Source organism: Paramacrobiotus metropolitanus, unplaced genomic scaffold, assembly GCF_019649055.1.
Source record: "Paramacrobiotus metropolitanus isolate TYO unplaced genomic scaffold, Prichtersi_v1.0 Parri_scaffold0000010, whole genome shotgun sequence".
In the NCBI taxonomy this organism is placed as follows: Eukaryota; Metazoa; Tardigrada; class Eutardigrada; order Parachela; family Macrobiotidae; genus Paramacrobiotus; species Paramacrobiotus metropolitanus.
The window spans coordinates 826,468-846,709 of NW_026570230.1; the positions used below are offsets into that span (position 1 = coordinate 826,468).

Genomic DNA, 20,242 nt, shown 5'->3' on the forward strand with positions numbered 1-20,242 from the left:
TCACACCGTACTTTATTGGCTCCTCCCTGTTTGCGGCTTTCAATCTCCTGTGTATGTGTGCTGTACATGTGTGTCTGTTAACGGACTACTGGAAGTTTTCTCCCCATTAATTTGTACGGTTTCCTGTGATGGGGAGACGGCGCCATCCGGGGAGCAGAACCCAGTCACTGGCAACCTTAAGGCAAATGTTGTAATTGTTTGCCGGTCTGCATGCTGCCACTGTGCGCCTGAGCATAAGGCTGTAGATTCTTTTTATTAGCGGCCTTACATAATTGCGCGGCCTCATATTATTCTGCCCCGACAACAGCTGTGTAATCGTCGCGCTGGACAGAGAGAAACTATCTGGATTAAGTTAACAAATTTTTCCGGATTAATTGTGTGTTGAGCGTGCTCGGTACGCGAAAGTTTAGACGATGTAGTCCTGCGCGGACAGTCTTGCTTCTCATTGTTTTAATAATTAACTGTGTTATTTTATCTGGAAACATAATGTGATTTTACCGGTAAGTGGGAGAATTTTTAAATTTGGCAGTAAAGTTTCAAATGGCATAATTCACCGTACAGATATAGATGGTCAGACGTTATTATACAGCGGTTTTTCTACTTGCTTAATTTAATGCGGATGTTTTACAAAATTTGTATAAAGTAGATTTACCTTTGCCAAGGATTTTGCTTGAATGCGCTCATAATGTTAAATTAAAACCCGTATTATTAAGCTATGTGGCAGATAAAAAATTACATTCGCCAACCACTTGATGGTATTATCAGGCTGAACAATATCACGACAGCGGTATTTTCAACTGCCGCATATCTTTCGACTACTGGGTAGGGGTATGTTATGATCACTGTATCTGTATGCCGTTGTAAATATGTTTAAGCACATATTTACAATAATGCATACCTGTGAAACCTAGCTAGTATCAATTAGTAATGACTAACGAATGCTATTAAATGACCAATCAGTGTTTATGCTGGGAAATTGTGCAAAACATTTGAAGTGATGGCAATGCACATATCTGTTTGCATATTTCTTAAAGATACAACAGTATAAAGCACTGCTAACATGCTTTGTAATTTTCGCATTGTTAGTCGAATTTTCCCCGACCCGTCCTGCTCAGGTAAAAAGCTAACATTTTTCGCCGGAAGGAAATGATTTCTGCATCTCTTCCGATGAAAAATATGTATGGGACAGCAAGTAGAATTGATTAAACATTAATGGGTAGACGTGAGAAATACACAATTTTGCGACCACTAGCGCAATCGTGTTAATAATATACTGTAATCAAGAATCGCGTTTGCCGGGGTGATGCCGAACAGCCGTGGTTTTGTGGAATATGGCCAGTGTAGTGTGTTACGCGTCAACGTGCTAAGTAGCACTAAAAACAAACTATCGATTTTTTTCGCTTTTGATTTGTTATATTATCCAGGAAATAAGAGAACTGCAGCGTGCGTTAGTTGAGCTATCAAAAGGATACTAAAATTAATGTGGCTCTTCTCGTAGTCATTTGTTTATTTGTCCCACTGTCGAGATGGCGGCGACCCACTTCACTACTGTTTTTGACAAGTTAATAACGCCAAACCAGTTATTGCGGGCGATGAAGGATAACCGGAAATTCAGTGTCAAGTCATAAAGCAATATATATGTATTTACTAACGTGATGCTGTGAAAATCGACGCAGATACAAATACACGAAGAGCAAAGGCTCGTAAATAACCATTGTGTATCATAGGTGCTGTGTTGAGATGATACGCAAACGTAGGAACACGGGTAGCTCGAGAAAATTAATTGTATGCCGACACAATTCCAGCCTATATTGTCGAATAATATGTGAAAAAACACCTTTGGGAGGTGCGCATTAAATGCGCATTTTATTAAAGTTTTACAATAAGGAATGTTTTCTCTCACGCCAGAGCAGTAAAGCAGGTTGTGTTTACAGGTACCATGCAGCGCGCCCTCTTTGCATTATTATCATGCTTTGCTGCATGTGGTCAAATTAGTTGGTTTTAGATTGTTCCCCTGCTCACAACTCATTTACGCAAGCTTATGTTTACAGACCATAATTAATGAGCGGAAATAAGCTGCCAGTGGATTTTCCAAAGTATCGCCAAAGTGTCAAACCATGAGTAAACATAATATGGAGTCTGCAAAACATTATACGCTTTTCTAGTAACTCGAACCACTGAGGATGAAACACTGCAAAGACACGAAATCGATCACCTCCAAGTAACATGTATTTGTATACTGACTATACTAAAAAATTTGACGAAGTCTACAGCAGCAGTTTCTAAGTATCGGGTTCGTCGGTTTGATAAAGGTCAATATTTGATGCATAAATATGGCTCAAGCTTACGCTTGTCACATGATCTTTGAGCGGCGTATCTTCGATCTGGCATCTCAACTACAATAAATATCAACGTTTTTGTTGAAAATCAACGTGGACAAAATCAACGTTTTTGAAATTTCGTGTTAGAGTTAAATCTACCTAAAAATTGAAGAGAAAATATCGATGTACTTACTGCATGTATATAAGGAACTTTTCAAAACGAAAGCCTATTAAAGTTTTACCATTTTTACAACGGCGCTTTTGTATAGTTGTATCCAGTCCTTCCGTCATATCATGTGCTTGCACAATGGTAACCTGTTTTACAAAATTGCATCACATTTATCATGAAATTTGTATTAATCGTCATATCGCAGTAATCAATACTTTACAGAAGATTTATTTCTTTTATGCGAGACTAGTGTAAAACCAATCCGTTTTGGCAGAAAAAGAAACTACCGGAAGCAGCTATTGTGTCACAGTTTGTATTGTGACTGCTCAGACGAGGCAAATCACGTCATGCATGAAAGATTCACAGTATCGGTGTTGGCGAGCCACGGGTATTATTCTTATGGACAGTGTTGATTATTTTTAAATAACTATGATGAATGGGACGATTAGCGGTGGTTAATCCATCTAACCCTGAATAGCTAGTACAGCGCTACCGCCCCCGAATGCCCCACTGCTGCGAAGTTATTTCCTCTGACAGCCCATCACAACCCATTCCCCGATTATTTAAGCCGCGCGATGCTCTTCTCACACGCAACTGACGTGAGAATAACTCCCGGAACCTGGGATTTACCTAAGCTGCGTGCGCTACTAATTTGGATGCTGTGGCATGCGCCGGCCGTGCTGTACATACGAGATTAATTCCACCGGTCGATGCACTTTTTGATGGATGTATTTAACGGGATGAGGCTGGAAATAATTCCATGCGTGACTGTTTTCAACCAGTGTGCTTACGTGGAAAAGCATAGGCGTTTTTGGGAACAATAAGCACGGCTTAAGCCAATCCAATTTTCTCATTCGACGTTTCTGCCCTTGCTGGCTCTTTTAACAAATCTAATCCGCTGCAGACTGTAAATAACACTAATTTTTCAACATACAACTGTATCCTCTTTAAAACACGTAAACGAATTTGTTCATGATTTTTTTCACAAGTAAAGAAAGCGACTATTTTCTTTGTTTTGACGTGTAGGTAGCTGTAAATTAATGAACGCTGTTTTTCATAAGTTATTTCTGACCAGCAGCGTTTTTATAAAGTCTTGGAGAATTAATTTTCCAAACCGCTAGAAATAAGTATATAATCGATGGTTCCCTGGCGCGCAAACGTTTACCGCGAGGATGACGTTTGAATGATCAAACAGTCTTTATATATACCGGCAATGTTTTTATGTTCCTGACTTCATAAGTTATGTAATCCCCGTGGTTGGGAGCATGAATAATTCAATTGTATTTCGCTTCAGTTAGCGATCTGTTTGCCCCGCAGTCTTAACCCGCCGACAATGTGACTTCGTTGTAGATCTCCGGGTGAAATTGGATTATGGAAGATGATTTGCCATCGAATTCAGATGGATTAACATCCAATAACAAATCACTCTCGCTCGTCCCGGCATCGCCGCTGCCTGATGCTGTGGACGCCGCCGCGTATAACACCACCGCCACCACCACCGTACCGGCAACGCCCGTCTCCCTGATCGACACGAACACGACACTACCGTTAACCGGCACCGATGACACATCGACCATCCACTGGACGTATAGTGTACTGGGCCGGCGTCTCCTCTTCCGGCCCTTCTACAAACCCGAGTACAAGGATGCCGAAGATTACTATCAGAAATCATACGACCCGCTAACCGGCGTACGGGTGGCGGTGGCGTTGGGCGGCCTGATGTTGTTCATTTGTGGTATTGCCGTGTATAATCGTTATGGATTCTTTCGCAAACGCCGGCGTCTGCATGTCAGTTTGCGTAATTCCCAGGAACAACTTGAAGGAATCGAGTGGCTGAAAGTGATAGGATTTCATGAGACTTCCCTGGCTTATAATCCCGTTTGCTCAGATCAGGATTTACCCAAGAGTCCGCCGTGCAGTGCCAGTACGGCGGCGGATGTCGTGATCCACAGTGCGGCACCGCAGCAGCAGCCGCAACACAGCTGCTGGCAGCCGGAACGTGATGGTAATACTACTGGGCCTGTTAAAGATCGATTAATAGTGGAAAATGAACATGCTGACGCGCGCTGGCCCCGTTCGGAACAGCGGACGTTTAATGCGCTACCCGTTGTTAGCAACTTTCCCAAGCGTACAAAAACTATCAACTACAAGCAAACGCTGCCATTGTTGCGGCGCACAAATAGTTTTTGAAGCAGTGCAGTGGATGTGTTGGGAAACCAATTGAAAGCATGTATAGTGTTCTATTATTTTGAATTAAACTACGAGACGAGTGTGAATACGATCCAGAAAAACAAATACCAGTATTACAAATGTTCATTTATGCTTATGCACAAGTACCTACGTACATGCAATAATTCCTCTTTTGTAGAAGTACTCGTATTTGCATATTAAACCACTTAATAACTTTAATTTGCTATTGTCATACGATTTATTATCAGCATAGAGCAAAAGTAATATTTGTAGAAATATTATTTGTAATATCGCCACAAACTGCACTTGCCATTGTACAAAATTAAGCACAGTGTCAAAGAAAAGCTGCATCGTCTGACATGTTGAACATGGATAAAAAATTTGATTAAAAGCGGAGTAGCTTGCCAGACCAATGGTAATTATGTGCTAAAAAGGAAGTGTAAGCCTGCTACGATGACGCGCGCGCAAAATCAGTAAATACCGTAATTCGTAAATCCATGGCCAAGTTTCAATATTATTTGTTTGAACTTGCAATATCATTATTTTACAGCAACAGAGGCAGTAAGAAAGTAACACCGCCTATCAGTGTGTAGTCAACTCTATGCTGAATCGCTGATAGCAAATTCTCCAATAACAGGATCTTACGTTCTTTCACAAATTTCGTAATTGCGACATAAACAACCCATATCGGAAATAAAAGGTGCCGCTACTGTTGATAAATTGGCCGTTTTCTTATTTCCTTCAAAGCGCGAAAAAGTATCTTCATTTTAATATAACCGTAATCACGCCATACGCAGTTCTCCTTTTAATCCTTCTTTTAGCGAAGTATAGTATGTGACAGCCAGTCAGCTTAATAATAAAGTACGTTCAAGGTCGCTATTCCATTTATTACTACTGAAGTACCCATTTTATCATTACGCGTTATATCGTGTACTGGCTAATTGTAACCGTCCCATAAATGATCCCGAATATCACTTTGCCTTCAGGACGATGTGACTGTCTGTCTCGTTCTGAGATCACAGAAGAACGAATTCTTGCGGTGGCGGCAGTTTGTCTATTTGGACTTCTAACGGTAACAGTGAACCTGCTACTTACATTTTCCATTGTTCCTTACAAAAAGCTGCGGTCCAACGTTAATTTGTTGTTGGTATCCAATGCGATCGCCGATGCCGGTGTGGGTTTGTACGTCATTCCCACTCAGATGATCTTATGGTTAGTCTCCGAATGTTGGCCCTTTTCCCATTTAAGCTGCCTCTTCTATTATGCCTCCAAAGAACATCTAATTGCCGTTAGTGTCATCCACATGATGGTCATCGCTATTGAACGATATTGCCGATTATTGCACAACACTAGTAGATTCTACAGACTGTGTCTGCAAAAATGGCTGCCGGTGACCATAATTATTTGCTGGGTGTATCCTAGTACTACGAGTTATATTCGCATTTCGCTTCCGTATTTTGCAGCGTTGTATCCATACGACGAGGTCACTCTGGATGCGAATCCAAAGGACACTTGTGCTGCGTACAGCCAGCAACCGTGCAATTGTGTCAGTTGTTTTACGACGGCATCGTTCGTCGTTGAGGCTGTACTGCAGTATTTCCTTCCAATGGGGATTATGGTGTTGGCGTACGGTCGAATTATTTTCATTGCGTTCTCCCGATTAAAAAAGTCTAACCATTTGCGAGAGCGTCTACAGTCGGATTTATCCAACCGGCTAAGCCACACAACGTCCGCTGGATCAGGTCATAAAAAGGTCACTAGACTGAAGTTTTTTCGAACCAAGGAATATCGCAGTATTCGACTATTTCTTATCATACTGATTGCCTTCCTTATCCCATGGGGACCACATGCAGTTAATCGGCTAATGTCGGCGTTTGGATATTCGACCATGGACAGCGGCCTCCTGGATGAGGCCCTGGAGGCTGGCCAACTAGCTTCAACAAGTTACTCAAACCTGCCGTACCGCACATTTCGCTCTTACATAAATTTGCTGGGATACCTGAATTCTCTCGTCAATCCGCTGCTGTTGTTCATGTTTTGTAAAAATTTTCGCACCGGATTTCGTGCAACGTTCTTTGGGTGCAGGTTTTGCGAACACGCTGATCATAAAGATGTAAAATTTGAAGAACATAATTCAAAGTGGAATCATTACGCGCAAGCGATAACAAACGCGACATAAAAATAAATGCAGAAAATTCGTGAGAAGAGAATAAATTTATGTGTTCCAGTGGATAATTACGTATAACGTAATGTGAGAGCAGGTGCTGGTGATACTCAATGCGACAATTATTACAATGCAATTATTTGCAGGAATGCCATTCAAGCCAGTACAAAAAAATGATAATACTGGCTACGTTGATATCACTTTTTGTTTCGTAACCGACATAATGTTTTCGGGGTTTAACAGTTTATGAACTAAAGAGCGCTAACCGAAATTAATAAAGCAATTTCATACATTTTTTTAGGGCAGCACAGGTACAGTATTGCGAGGTATGCTTCAATTAAAAATTTTTGACTTCAGATAATTCTTTGTTCGGAAAAATGTATTGTGCAGCTCATAAAATTTTTCAGCGGTATATAAAAATTAGGTTATTTACAGCGGTGATTCCTTCCAGGCTGAGAGATCAAATTGTCGAAACTGCTGACAAGATTGAATCGGATTTCTGTAACAACACACAGCTAGTGTTTTCCCCATCTGCAGTTTAAACAGCAAACAGGAATGCTACCTACATTGTGGAAACCGTTTCAAACACCCGTGGTTGGCTTTGTACCATTATGGTACTGACATCACACAGTAATTTGGCTAATGTGGTTCCCCGAATTTCGGCCAGTTGTGCTAGGTAGTAAAAACGCACAGTTAAAAAAACAGCAGTTTGTGTACGATGCGCAACAAAACTGGATGCTTTACCATCGGAAAATGTTGACGGTATGGGCAAACCATTTTCATACCAGAACCGATCGGCCCTAAAAATGTCAGCTCTTTAGCGCCTATTATAGAAAAAACTGGTGCATGCACATACCTTCGCAGGCGAGAAAACTGCTCCGAAATGATACAAGCAAAAGTTGGACCGATAATTCCCCCGTTTATACGATTCTCCGAAATACCGGCAACGTATAAATCAATATCATCTACCGACCTACAACGTAGAGTAGTGGCAGATTGGCTCAAGCGAAAGTGTCATTGGTTGTGCACTTAAATGTTCAGTGTTTGGTTTTCGAGATTTTGATTAGATGTTTTCATTTTTGCACATACTGGTAAACTGATGCCAATCTAACCACGACGTCATCAGGTAGAATTCCCGTAATGTTATTATTAGAACGAAGTTCTTGAAAGCTGTTGGCTACCGGAAGCCCGCATAACCGGCGAAATTGCATATATCCAGGCAGCCCGTGATCACGCCCTCGTTGCAGATTTAAACTAACCAAATCCATTCCGAATGTCGCGCTGGGTGAACGGAATAATAACTGGGAAAGGTCAGCGACGACATTGTTGTTGATAATCTTTCCGGCATCTTGGACCATGCCGATGATCAGCTCATCAGCGACGTTCTCTCCATACATTCGGCTTGACTGGAAAAAAGTATCGCGAACAGTCTCGTTGCCGGAAGATTCGAAATTGGCTCTGAGGCGTCGGAAATTTCCCGTCACCTGCAATAAAATACGAAACTCAAGTGGAAGTTGTTATGTTTTCTGTAAGTGCTACTTTGCGTACCATTGAGTGACCAACTCGGAATGCCGCCGTTGCAAATTCATTGGACATGGCAGGATTTAGAGTAATGTTGTAACCAGTGAAGCGACCGGTATTCAGCAAGGCTAAGCCGGTGTGGGTATTACTATTTGATACTCGAATACTGTCCCCCACCAAAACCGGCAGCCATTCCTAAAATTGAAATTATCACGAAAGACCTTGTGGCGATCGATGTTTGCTTTTAAAAGGTCGTGAATCGGAATAATTTATCAAAAAAAGTCGCATTGAATCGTCTTACGTTATAGGTAATGTGTTGCAACTGGGCAGCTACGATGGCTCGCGCCTCTTGGTACAGTTTTTCGTCGTTCCACTGCGGATTTAAGGTTTGTAAACGCTGACATAAAAGATTGTGGTGACGCATGAACATGGTTTGCACGGCTTGCAGACCAATCTGTAAGAGGAAGAAAGTTATTAACTAATTTCGCAAAAACTGAAATGCGTTATAAAAGGTTATTCATCAATGTCTAACGGATACTATACAGCTGCATACCTGCACATTAACGCGAATATCCCCTGCGTCGAAACATGGACGGTTTAACGATGCGTCTTGGCAGGTTTGATTGCGTCCATCGCTCGGTAGTAAAGAGTATCGCCGATTGCTTGGAAATGGCTCACTGGATTTCAGAAATCCTACAATATTTATTATAAATGATGAGTGCAAATTTAATGAACTCAAGGGTTTTTCGCACCATTTTGAAAGAGACGCAACTTGTTGGCTTGTTCAAGTGTGCTACCGTAGACTGTAAAAAACAGGAATGGAGATACAGGTTAAATGGTGGGGCACTCAATCAAGATAAGGTCACTTACTCTGGTTGCCATCAATATAACTCGATGCTTGGTTAAGCTGGTCTCTGGAACCTAAGGTACAACCGGCACGACTTCCGGGAAGACTTCGTACAAATTCCATACAACGCTGCCCAAACCTGTATGGATAAAACGACGACACTTTAGCTGAATGACTTGGTGACCTTTAATGGAACGTATTTCACTCACCGTGAATAGAATGGATCGTTGGTGGGAATGTCGATAGCTAGAAATTAGAGCTTTGGTAAAAACATTTAAATTGACTGCATCAGGATTTACCGCAGAGGAAGCACTGAATCACAAAATTGGACGGTTCGTACGCCTTTTCGCAAATTAGAATTTTACTGTTGGAATGCTACTGCCTTTCTAATTTATTGTAGTTATGGTTGTTGTCGCTCTTACGGAGGCACTGAAGATTAACTTGAGTTTGCGCTAGCGTAACGTTCGCAATGGAAGTCGATCCAGGCGACGATCCAGACGGAGGCAAACAGCAGTTTCCTTGCACTTGCGTTTGCGGGGTATGCTGGAAACATCAATTGCATAAAAGCAGGATGTATCGTAACTGTGGTCTGTGGTTGACGCAGTTCTAACTAACTTGAACAGGTTGCGCGTAATCGTTTTTAAATATATTTCAGAAGAAATATGGCTTGGTGTATAGGTAGTTCCATTACTTATTAATATAAAATTTCTTAAATGCAAATTTTTTTATAGCAGGGATGCCCACAGTTTATCGACTCCATTTCTGAAAGCACTGCATAACGCACCGTGAGATCATGGTCCTAAAAAAGATCAGCACACATAAGTTAAACATAAGAAACTAGTACGTATTATATACATGCGTTGTACAAAGCAATATTGTGCAGAGCATCAAAGGTAACTTACCAAGAACTGACCGAACTGCATAAACTGTAAAAGAAAAAGCACAAGGAAGTAAACAGTACCACTCCTTATATACAGGATGCGATTTAGCAAAGGTGAATTCCGTTTTGAAAAAATGAAATGATGTCCTACCATGGTTGTCCAAGTGGGTGCCAATCGGACTTGCGTTCCGACCAGGCTGGAGCTGATCAGCCGTGCGCTGGGCAGCGCAATTTTTGACTGGCTTTTTCGCGGCTCCGAAACACCTGTACATTATAAAACTGATTTAAAAATTGCCGAGCTACGAGTATACTGCAGTTCATAGCCATCAAGCAGGTATAAAGACCACAAGAAGATTTAATTCATTCGACGTACCGTCGGCGTAATCGGGATCGAGTAATCGCACAAATACGGTGGATTCTTTTCCTCTATCCGGAAATGCAACGTTATTGCAGCGTCCAGTTATGGTTCGGTATTTTAGTGGAGTTGACGAAGTATTCGCATTATTTCGGAAGCATTCTGAACGAACTAATTCGCTGGATGTAAAAGGCGATGACAAGGAAACCTGCGGACTAAAAAAACCAATTTGTTAACAAGAACGTATAATTATTTGCCAGACAAAAGCAGAAATTCACACGAGTGGACAATTACCAATACATTCAGCCCGTCAGGTGAACGTATATATTCGAATATCTACAATAAATCGAATTTGAATGATTTACGTGCAATGCATACTTACAATTCTGCATTCTGCGAGCAGTTGTCCTTAATTTGAGGAAGGACGACGCCGCTTAATACATCTGTTATTTCTGTCTTGTTGAGGTTAAGCCTGCAATGCAAAATTCCTTTATCGTACTGCCATCCAAGGGGTGCAAACCTTGCACAGCTAAAGCTCGCTGAATTGAAGTTAAATAAAGTACTTAAACGAAAAAAATTTGGGTTAATTATGCTACGCTAGTGCTTACATCTCAGACACGGATTTTGATACCAACTCCACAGTAGCAGCCTGTTCCGCTGTTTTTGTATTCTCCGGATTCGAGCTTCCAAATATCCCGGATAGTGACATTGGAGTGTGTGTGGTGGTCTGGCTGTCGAGTGGCGAAACTGTAGTAAAATTTGCCGGTGTGCTTGTAATCTGCGCTGCAGAAATGGTAGATGTTAATGGTGTAGAAAATGACGTTGAAGTTGTTAGGGATGTTAAAGTGACCGCGAAGACTGAACTGGGAGTTGTGGATGGACCGGACGTTGGACTGCCAGCAGCTGCCGGTGTTGTTGCTTTTTCCGCTGGAGTAACCCTTGAAACCGGAGTCACTGTTGTTACGGGAGTGGTATTCGGCGTAACCGGTGGAACCGCAGTTGTAGCAGGCGTCCGTGCTGGAGTTATCGGCGTTTGCGCCGGTGCTGGTGTTAATGGATTCACCGGAAATGAATTAAACGTTGTAGGTTGTACTGTGTTTGGTAAAAGCGACGTCACCGGGGTAACAAATGAAGTTACTGTCGCAGACGTCGTCGGGTTAGTGCGCGGTGTTGTTAAAATAAAGGGTGGCGATATAGATGTGCTTGTGGTGCTGCTCAAACCAGGAACCGGCTTGGGAATGGACGCAGTAGAAGTGGGCGCAACGCCCGATACTAAAGGTGTGACAAAAGGTATTCTGGGCAGTGTGGTTGGTGACGCCGTGGTTAAAGTGGCAATGGTCACCGACGGTGTATTGGCCGGTACCGGTACGGGCGGTGCATTGGCCGGAAGCGGAGAATTAGGACGTCGACTGCCGCGAGAAAATGTGTACTGTTTAGAAACATTTTTTGAAGCGGAGGAATAAAGGTTGTTGATCAAATCCTTGGATAATTGAGGAAATTTATCACTTAAATCCGTGAGCAGATTGGCAGTGGGTACCGACATAAATTTTGGTATTTGCACATTGTAGATTGACGATGGAAATGTGAAGTTAAATGCATCTATCGGAATTAGTGGGGGAACTCCTTTTGGTAAATCAATAGGTGGAAACTGGTCAACAGGAAACGTCCTTATATTTGGCGGCGAATTGGTCTTCGTGTCTGGTTGCGGAGGCAGAGGAATGCTTTTCGCAGGCGGGAATAGTGACGGAAAGGTCACGGAATCCAAAGGATTGTTCATATCAAACGGAAATAATTCACCAGGGAATTTTATCGGAGTCCATTTAAAAGGAATTTCATTATCGGACACAAGTTTACTGTGCGTAAGGTTAAAAAATTCAGAAGATTCGCGGTCTTCCCATAAGACCGTTTTTCCGCGTACAAAATACGCAAATGCGATAAGCGAAAGTAAAATATTCCGATTCCAAGTCTTCATAGTTGTGCTGGTGTAAGTACACATGCATAACCGAATTATCACCGTAGTATTCCAGCACTAAATTATTTTAGAATTATGATAAAGGAAACCAACGCGCATTTTATTGCCAGCTATATATACGCACATCGTAAGCAAGTGTCTGAGGTTTATCATTAATGCGAGGATATCGTTCTTTACTGTGTTTGCTGATTCTAATTTTCTTCCTGTACGATTACCGCTGACCCATTTGCAAAATGTTGTGCCACTGATTTTGAATTACAAAACAACCAGGAACAAACTAAGCGTCACTATGGTACGGGTATTGGCAGAACTGTAAATTTATGGACTGCGCTTTCGGTAACACAGGTACGCAGTAAAACGTCTGTAAAGTTAACGCAGGTGCCGGTTTCGTAAATTCAATGATGTTCGTACATATACTGTTTTGGAAAATGGTGTATTGTACTTGGATTGTCCGGAAGACATTCCTTCATATTCCTTCCGTTGTTGACGTCAACAGATTTAGACTGCTTGTATTGGTAGCTTTTGTAGATCCACTTGAAAATGTAAGGCATATTTACCTGATGCTGATACTAAGTATTATTATATGTGATATGCGGTAACTTCAAAGGGTGCATAAATACAAATAGACAACGTACTGTACGAGGTGCAGAAGAAAAGCTGCTGAAATTTGCAGTTTGCGGTCGGAGAAATTCGGTCGAACGGCTGTTAACATATCATTTTATTTTTACTGTGTAAAATCGTATGCAGTATAGATTGCGAGTACAGATTATGTTCAGTGTGCACGAACTTATTGAAACTTACATGTATTCTACACATGGCTTCCGTTACAAAGAACTTAAATTGCCAGTTTTTATGGGCCACCCATGGTGCTCGCTCGTTTTATTTTAAACGAAAACTGTCTAAATTGCCCTTTCATGAATTTGCAACTACAACAGTGTTAATCGACGCTTGCCCTATTCATGCCTGAAAAATGCATATAAAATAATTACGAGTTGACTGAGTCGCAAATTAAATTACTCCTTATTATCTGCAACATTAGCAGTGAAAACAGAAAACACGATCCGGCACATCGTTTCCGGCATACAAAAATATGCCACTCTGCATTAGAAACCACATTCTCGTTGATTAAAGCTGCCCAACAATAATGTTGTCTCGAGTAGCAGATGTTGTAGCTCTCTATCAGACGTGAGACAGTGCCAAGAGTCGATTACCGTCTAGCCTTACATCTTCCCGCAATAAATAAATCATCTGAACCCACATTCTTCGTGACTTCCGTTCCGGAAATATATCTTGTTTATTTGCATGCTAGCAAATCACTAATCCCCGATTCGGTAGCCGAATTCTTAGCGAGCAAAAGACAGGCAACGTCAAGATGTATACACAGTAACATGTACAAGTAAAACTGCAAATGTCAAGTGCATTCACTTATGTAATACCGCAACTGCATGCGATAAGAAAGAAGAACTGAAAAAAATAATTTAATTTTGGGAGATTTTCTAAAATTAAATTCACTCGGCACCATGTACAAGACGCTGAAACATCGTTATATTTAACGACCGAAAGCTGTCTTTCATACATTTAAATATTTGACGTGCACCAACTTGGTGAAAGCTTTGATTACGCAACAGCATTCCTGTAGAGTAAATAATTATTTAACTTCCACAATGTTGAGAGTGACATATTTAACGCAGCACAGATTCAGACTGGCCAGAAGGATGATAGCGCACGCGGTGAGGCCCAGCATAATGTACAGCACACCGGAACTGATAAAGAAGGCCATTCCTTCCACGGGCGACAATGTCGTGGCCAGCGGACGCGGGGTATGTGTGGTCAGCATTAACGAGTGACCATCGGTGTACACAATATCCACGGTCTCTTCGCGCTTCACCAGGAGGCCCAGTTGTATTAGGACGATGGCTCCCACCAGGCACGCCACGAACACGATGAAACCCAGGAGGATAGTGGCGATGAAGGTGAAACGGACTTTTGTGCTGCTTTGCTTTCTCACGGCTAAAATGGCGGTTATTCCGCCGGCTACTGCGATTAACGCAAACGGGGGCCCGAAGAAGAAACTGGTCTGGTTTCGCTGTTGACTGAGTACTAAAAATACAGCGGGGTTAATAATAAAAGCAATGGCCAGAATAAATTGTAAGTTTTACTCATAAAATTAATACGTTGATCGTAATACCTTGCTAACTACTAATGGTAAGCTGATTAAGCTCTATGCATAATATTATCTTATATTTGTAATGCACCACAGTTTTGAAATTTATGATATATATATGCAGTATACTCGTAATATGTCAGTAGATCCAGTACGTTATGGTAATCAACTTCGTGGAAGTAACATGGTTCCATAATTATATTGTGCGCCTATCCGTATCTGTACATATAACCTAACAATATGTCAGCATTTCCGGCGCCAGCAATATGTTTTTAACAATTTCGACCACAGATAGAACTAACTTCATGTGGGTTGGCAGTATCAAGCCTCAGGGATGCAGATACGTAACCGTTTGATCAAAATCACGTAAAGTAAATAAAAATGCCATAAATAAAGCGGTGGTTCAATCGCGAGTAACAAATTATCGTTCAAAGCAGTTTCGAAATCATTGCAAATCTAAATTTGCACACGATAGTCCTGTTACCGATAAATACAAATTACTTATTTTTTAACGTAAACCAAATGTAAGAAATCATCAGTAACGCCACTGCATGAATTTTAAAATCATTCTTACGGAGGCATCCATTGATAAAAAGAACAGTTCCAAATAATATCTCCAGGCTTCCGAGCACTGTCATCGGGACTTTGTACCTAATGGGATGTGGCGGCAGTATACTACCCGGGTCGTCCACCACGGTGCGCGTGGTTAATGGTACCTCAATAAATTTCGTCATTGTGCAAAACCGATAAAAAAACGCGATACCGTATATGAGTAATCCAGAACAAATCACGGGCTAATTGTGCGTGCTACTGCTGTCCACATGATCACATCGTTGTCGTTTTCTGAAGCCACAAACGGGACATAAAACCTGCTTGCTATTTTCAACATATATACACTGGAAAATCCCTGGCGGCGGATGCTCTCGCGGCTGTGGATAGCTCATGCACTCATTTTTCTGTACCGTTCCTATAAATAGAAAGATTTATTACTCCAATTTGAACGCCAGGAAGCAGAAGGGTATAAGTGTTTTTAAAATGTGTTACCGAAACTGACAGCAATACTGCACATGATTGCGATGCTCGCTGCCGATTCGCTGGAGCGGGGTATCCACGCGGGAAGCAGCTAGATTATGTGTGGAATGATCGGCTAGAGCACATTAGATGTTTTCGTATTCCGGGTAAAATTTTGACCGACTGACAAAATATTTAGGAGCTGCAGGATTATTCCCATATACCGATAATTAAGCAAATAAATTTGGCGGCTCAATGTTTTCTGACAGTTTTTCGCTTTTTTTAAATATGTAACTAGAATGCTGACGAAAGCGTGGTACGACAGCGTATCACGAAGGAGGAGATACGTCAGATATACGCCTCTAGCTGGCGAAAGATCTTGTAGAGCGTGAAATGATTTAATCACGAAATTCTAAAATTGTGAGGCGCCAGTTTGCTAAACAGCTTAAAATCAATTAAAACAATTAAGCTAAACAAACCACGCCACGTTAATCGATCCAGCATTTGTGGGCGATCATAATTTGTGACCTTATAAGTAGCCGTTTTATGCCTGATTAATATTAATAGGCCCGATCAATCCTAGCTGATCTTCTCGAGAAAAATATCGCAAAATAAAATGTGAAAGCAGAATGCGTCACCGATGGATGACACACAGCACAAAAGCAAATGCGTTGGACCAGTAATAAGCAGTGGATCACCAGATAAAACGCAAGCGCTGACTGCTAAATGAATTGTGATGCGTACACACGAATCCGCAGGAGCATTTTAATCCGCATGCTTGAGGTATCGATAATTAATGCAATAATTTATAACTTAAATGAAGAATGTATTCCATTTACTCACGCATTTAATGTAACTTAGCTAATTAATACGCGTTATTAATTAATGTAATTGAATTTAATTACAGTAATGCAACCTAGACAATATTGCAAAATGTGCATTGCTACAAACGTATGTAATTGTAATCACTAATATTAATTATTACTTTAATTACTAATCGTAATTACTTAACTAACAATCACTAATAGTCTATTACGAGCAAGAACTTTAAAATCTAATGGGGCTAAGTTATTAATGTGGATTGTGGATTAGTACTTATTGTGGATTAATACTTACTTATTATGGATCACATCTTATTAGCAAATTAGCAATTAGAGTGCTTAAATATCTATATGTTAAGGGTTGTATGGGTGACCCCTGTAAAGTTCGGTTGGCGATGCAAAACAACGGAGGTGAATGTGTATGTGAAATAGAAAACGCAGCTTCGAAGCTGCGTTTTGTATTCATCTGTGGATCACGTAGCGGACCAATGAGCGCAGTCGTTAGCTTTCGGCTTGGGAATATTGTGGTGACTAATTCGCGTTATCTTTCACGGGCGCGCAAGAGAGCGTTGTGCCCTACTTCAGCGAAAACATCTGCCAAATGTTTAGCCAGGTCTGATCAGCACTATTGTCTGTATGACGCATACTTTATGCCGTTTTGTACTCGTATGATCTATGTTTCTAAAATCAGAAGAAACCAGGGTGCATATAAATCGTAGTGTGTTTAATGGTATCTTCAATTTTTTCCAGTGCTCGGAATTGAGAACCACAAATGGTGTTAGTAAATATTATTAAATGATGCAGTAATTTATTTTTTACACAATAATATGAAAAAATTATGTATATATAATATGTGAATATGCGTTTTACTGTCTTACACATATGTATAATTATAAGATAGAATTATGTACAGAGTGCTTGTAAGGCTCAGCCGAATGTAGCGAAATCAAAGTAAATCTTTGCCCTGAAAAGAGCGCTTGAAATCCCGGTCAGTCAAGAATGACACCTTGCGCCAACATCCGGCATTGGCATGCTCGGAACGGAGCTTCTCCCAGTAGTTCTTTGCTTCCTTTTCTTGCTCCACATAGTGCTTTGTAAGACTGCTGTGCACGACCTAAACAGAGAAAATTTTAAAAATCTGCTTACAGGACGGATAAAACATAAGACTTCCAACACTGCAAATGCCGGAAGCTAAAGTGTACAGTTATATTCTATATATTTTATTTGGTTCCTCATCTGTAACCATCATGTTTTTATGATCGCGATTTGTCTGTATGAAATTTTTTCGCGATTTTTCGGCGCACTAAATTTTAGCTTCGTATTCATTATTTAGTAACAACTTACTACAGCAAAATCGATTCTGCGAAATATAAATTCCGGAATATTCCGCTGGAACAGCCTCCACTCATCCTGTTGTCCGGGAGATAATCCGCCAAACTTCTCCTGAAGACTCAGGTGCAGTCCAGCCAGCATAAGGTCACACTGATGTTTCATTGCAAAGTCAATGGAAGGCGAGAGCACTGCTACCGTTGGACTGAAATCCGATACCGTCTGCACCAGATCGCGCAGCATAAACATTTCGCTGAGTGTCTTCAATCGGTTCTCCCCATAAAAGGTCGCCAGGCTCAACATCTCGCGCGCGTTCTTCTCCAGAGTCGGTGCGATACCAATGTAACAGTACAATAGAAAGTCCAATACCGTCGATGAAGATAAGTTCGTGAAATTGTAAACCGGCTTTTCTCGGCTGGAATCGCTGCGTTTATTGGCCTCTAGATGTTTCAATAATACCGGCGACACACGGGCCAATGCCTCTTCGTCGACATGGAAGGTATCCTTCCCGGCCACTACCGCAATATTGCCGAATTCTGGGTTATTGAGAAGGTATGTCTGCTGGACATGGCAAGCCGTTTCCGTTGATTTGGGGATACTGGAAAGGATCTGACAAGCGTTACGCGTGGTGTCCAAGATCAGTCGCAACCAGCCGGGTTTGACGTCCACCGGCGGGAGCGTCGTGCCGGTACCGTATTTCAGCGAAGTCGATAGCTGATCTTCCAGTCCGTGGACTAACTCCAGCACTTTATCGTAGATTCCTGCATTTCTGTAAGAGCAGACAACTAATAATAAAATCTAGACGTGTTTCTTTACGTAAACATAGTGCAAATGTCATCGATGTTTCAATGTTTTAAGCTCTTCTACTTACACTAACGGGAGCTCTGGGCGTAAAAATACTTCCAGTGCTACCGTGAAAGTCGTTGGATCAATATAACCGTTTGGGGGGTCCAGCATTTTCTGATAAACAGGACAAAAATATAAAAATGAAGGGTCTACACTATATGCTATAAATTAATAGACTTACGTTCAGCGAGATAACGTTCGGAAAGCCAGCGCATTTGTTAACCTCCGTAAATACATACAAACATTCTGAAAAGCAAAGTATGTTTTATTCCAATACTGATGTTTTAATGTCCGTAATAATAATACGTTCCCTATATCTTGCGGATAATTAACACCTTTTTCAAGCGGGTTGGTTGTTTTTATCCACGGTACAAAACGGAAATCCATATCCGTTTTGCATACCCATGTACCAAAACTCGAATCGCATTCCAAGTACACATTGACGTAGGGTTTCGGTTTACCAAAAACCACCATGTCCTCCACCACGACAAAGATACGCCTGAATACGTAGAAAAACAGTACGTACTTGATGAAATAGTTCTACCCAAGAAAGTTTCTTTATTCTTCAAAAGAGCCAACCGAACACATTAAAATGGCTTATGTAACATTTGCAAAATTGACACAACTGCATAAATGGTGAGGAAATAATGTGAGCGTACTGCATGTACAATAATATTGGATAGCAGGCGACGTACCATATCAAATTACGGATATGAATGGGACTGCTGTACACTTTCTTCCCTTTTGTAAGCAGCCGCGCATCGGGAATCACAAAGTTGATGGTACCTTCCATAAACGACTTTCCTGCAAAAATTACGGCCAATACTGATAATGGATTATCATCCTGATGTTCTGTGCTTAATTTTAAAATTTGGAGTTTTACCGACCTTGATTCATCGTCATTTTGGATGCTTTTAATGACATCACGGCATGAGACGCACACTCACTAAATAATTATGTAGTCGTGTCTGGCAGCATCGCCGCTATATACCTACTCTACTTTATATCAAGTTTACATTAATTCAAAGCATCGCGCGTCCTCTTTAATTTACTTAACGTGTACGCACTGGATCCAGCACCATGGTTCTTGAGCGATGCGGAGCGCTGCAGTGCGTCGGCTTCGTGCCTGCTTGCCGAGTCCGAAATCTGATATTCACAATAGAAACGCGCGCGAGGTTGTTTACCTTTTATTTGTCAATTAAAGGAATACGTTTATCAAAGCGAACGGATCTTGGGTCGGCCTTGACGGCGAACACTAAAGCAATTAACAAACGGGCTTCATCACTTCCAGTATTATTGTATTTGAAGATGCGAATAATAAACATAAGTCAGTAGCTAGACTCGAAAGGCACTTTAAATGCGTTCTGTACGATACAGAGCCGGAAGTTCTGTAATTTTTCGATCACACCCCCCTACCTCTTATTGGACGGCCGAGTTAAAGTGTTCTGTATCTAAAAGGAACTCTCCTGGCTCCGTTACGATACAGAACTCGCATTTCTTGCTACGTCAAAGTTATTTTTGATGTGGGTGCACAGTCCGCTGTACGTCTAAGTCCTATTTTTAATTTTCAAGTTTTGAGGGTGTAATTAACGGGAGTTTAATTGTTTCTATCGAATCAACATTCCAGTTCTGCTTTGTTCACTGATTTTAGC

At 41.3% G+C, this 20,242-nt stretch overlaps 5 protein-coding genes across 5 annotated transcripts; 2 read left to right on the plus strand and 3 right to left on the minus strand.

Moving 5' to 3' along the window:
- Positions 1-136: 136 nt before the first annotated feature.
- Positions 137-4,824, plus strand: LOC129583381 (uncharacterized). Its single transcript, XM_055475159.1, has 2 exons — positions 137-500; positions 3,841-4,824. Exon 2 carries the CDS (start codon positions 3,862-3,864, stop codon positions 4,678-4,680), a length of 819 nt encoding a protein of 272 aa, XP_055331134.1. The 5' UTR covers positions 137-500; positions 3,841-3,861; the 3' UTR covers positions 4,681-4,824.
- Positions 4,825-5,484: 660 nt separating this feature from the next.
- LOC129583457 (histamine H2 receptor-like) lies at positions 5,485-6,859 on the plus strand. The gene has a single exon (XM_055475253.1). The coding sequence runs from the start codon at positions 5,639-5,641 to the stop codon at positions 6,857-6,859; it is 1,221 nt and encodes a 406-aa protein (XP_055331228.1). The 5' UTR covers positions 5,485-5,638.
- Positions 6,860-7,109: 250 nt separating this feature from the next.
- Positions 7,110-12,528, minus strand: LOC129583328 (peroxidase-like). The gene is made up of 18 exons (XM_055475096.1): positions 11,056-12,528; positions 10,830-10,919; positions 10,466-10,662; positions 10,244-10,356; positions 10,115-10,138; positions 9,997-10,011; positions 9,635-9,755; positions 9,422-9,458; positions 9,236-9,351; positions 9,118-9,168; positions 8,919-9,058; positions 8,667-8,819; positions 8,393-8,560; positions 7,934-8,328; positions 7,701-7,817; positions 7,589-7,644; positions 7,411-7,516; positions 7,110-7,343 (listed from the first exon to the last, which is right to left on the minus strand). The coding sequence occupies exons 1-18, from the start codon at positions 12,441-12,443 to the stop codon at positions 7,274-7,276; spliced, it is 3,357 nt and encodes a 1,118-aa protein (XP_055331071.1). The 5' UTR covers positions 12,444-12,528; the 3' UTR covers positions 7,110-7,273.
- Positions 12,529-13,701: 1,173 nt separating this feature from the next.
- Positions 13,702-15,576, minus strand: LOC129583373 (uncharacterized). Its single transcript, XM_055475150.1, has 2 exons — positions 15,158-15,576; positions 13,702-14,519 (listed from the first exon to the last, which is right to left on the minus strand). The coding sequence occupies exons 1-2, from the start codon at positions 15,315-15,317 to the stop codon at positions 14,068-14,070; spliced, it is 612 nt and encodes a 203-aa protein (XP_055331125.1). The 5' UTR covers positions 15,318-15,576; the 3' UTR covers positions 13,702-14,067.
- Positions 15,577-17,222: 1,646 nt separating this feature from the next.
- On the minus strand, positions 17,223-19,582 carry LOC129583424 (uncharacterized). Its single transcript, XM_055475214.1, has 7 exons — positions 19,478-19,582; positions 19,286-19,394; positions 18,926-19,089; positions 18,772-18,836; positions 18,616-18,704; positions 17,760-18,513; positions 17,223-17,529 (listed from the first exon to the last, which is right to left on the minus strand). The coding sequence occupies exons 1-7, from the start codon at positions 19,512-19,514 to the stop codon at positions 17,362-17,364; spliced, it is 1,386 nt and encodes a 461-aa protein (XP_055331189.1). The 5' UTR covers positions 19,515-19,582; the 3' UTR covers positions 17,223-17,361.
- Between the last annotated feature and the right edge of the window lie 660 nt (positions 19,583-20,242).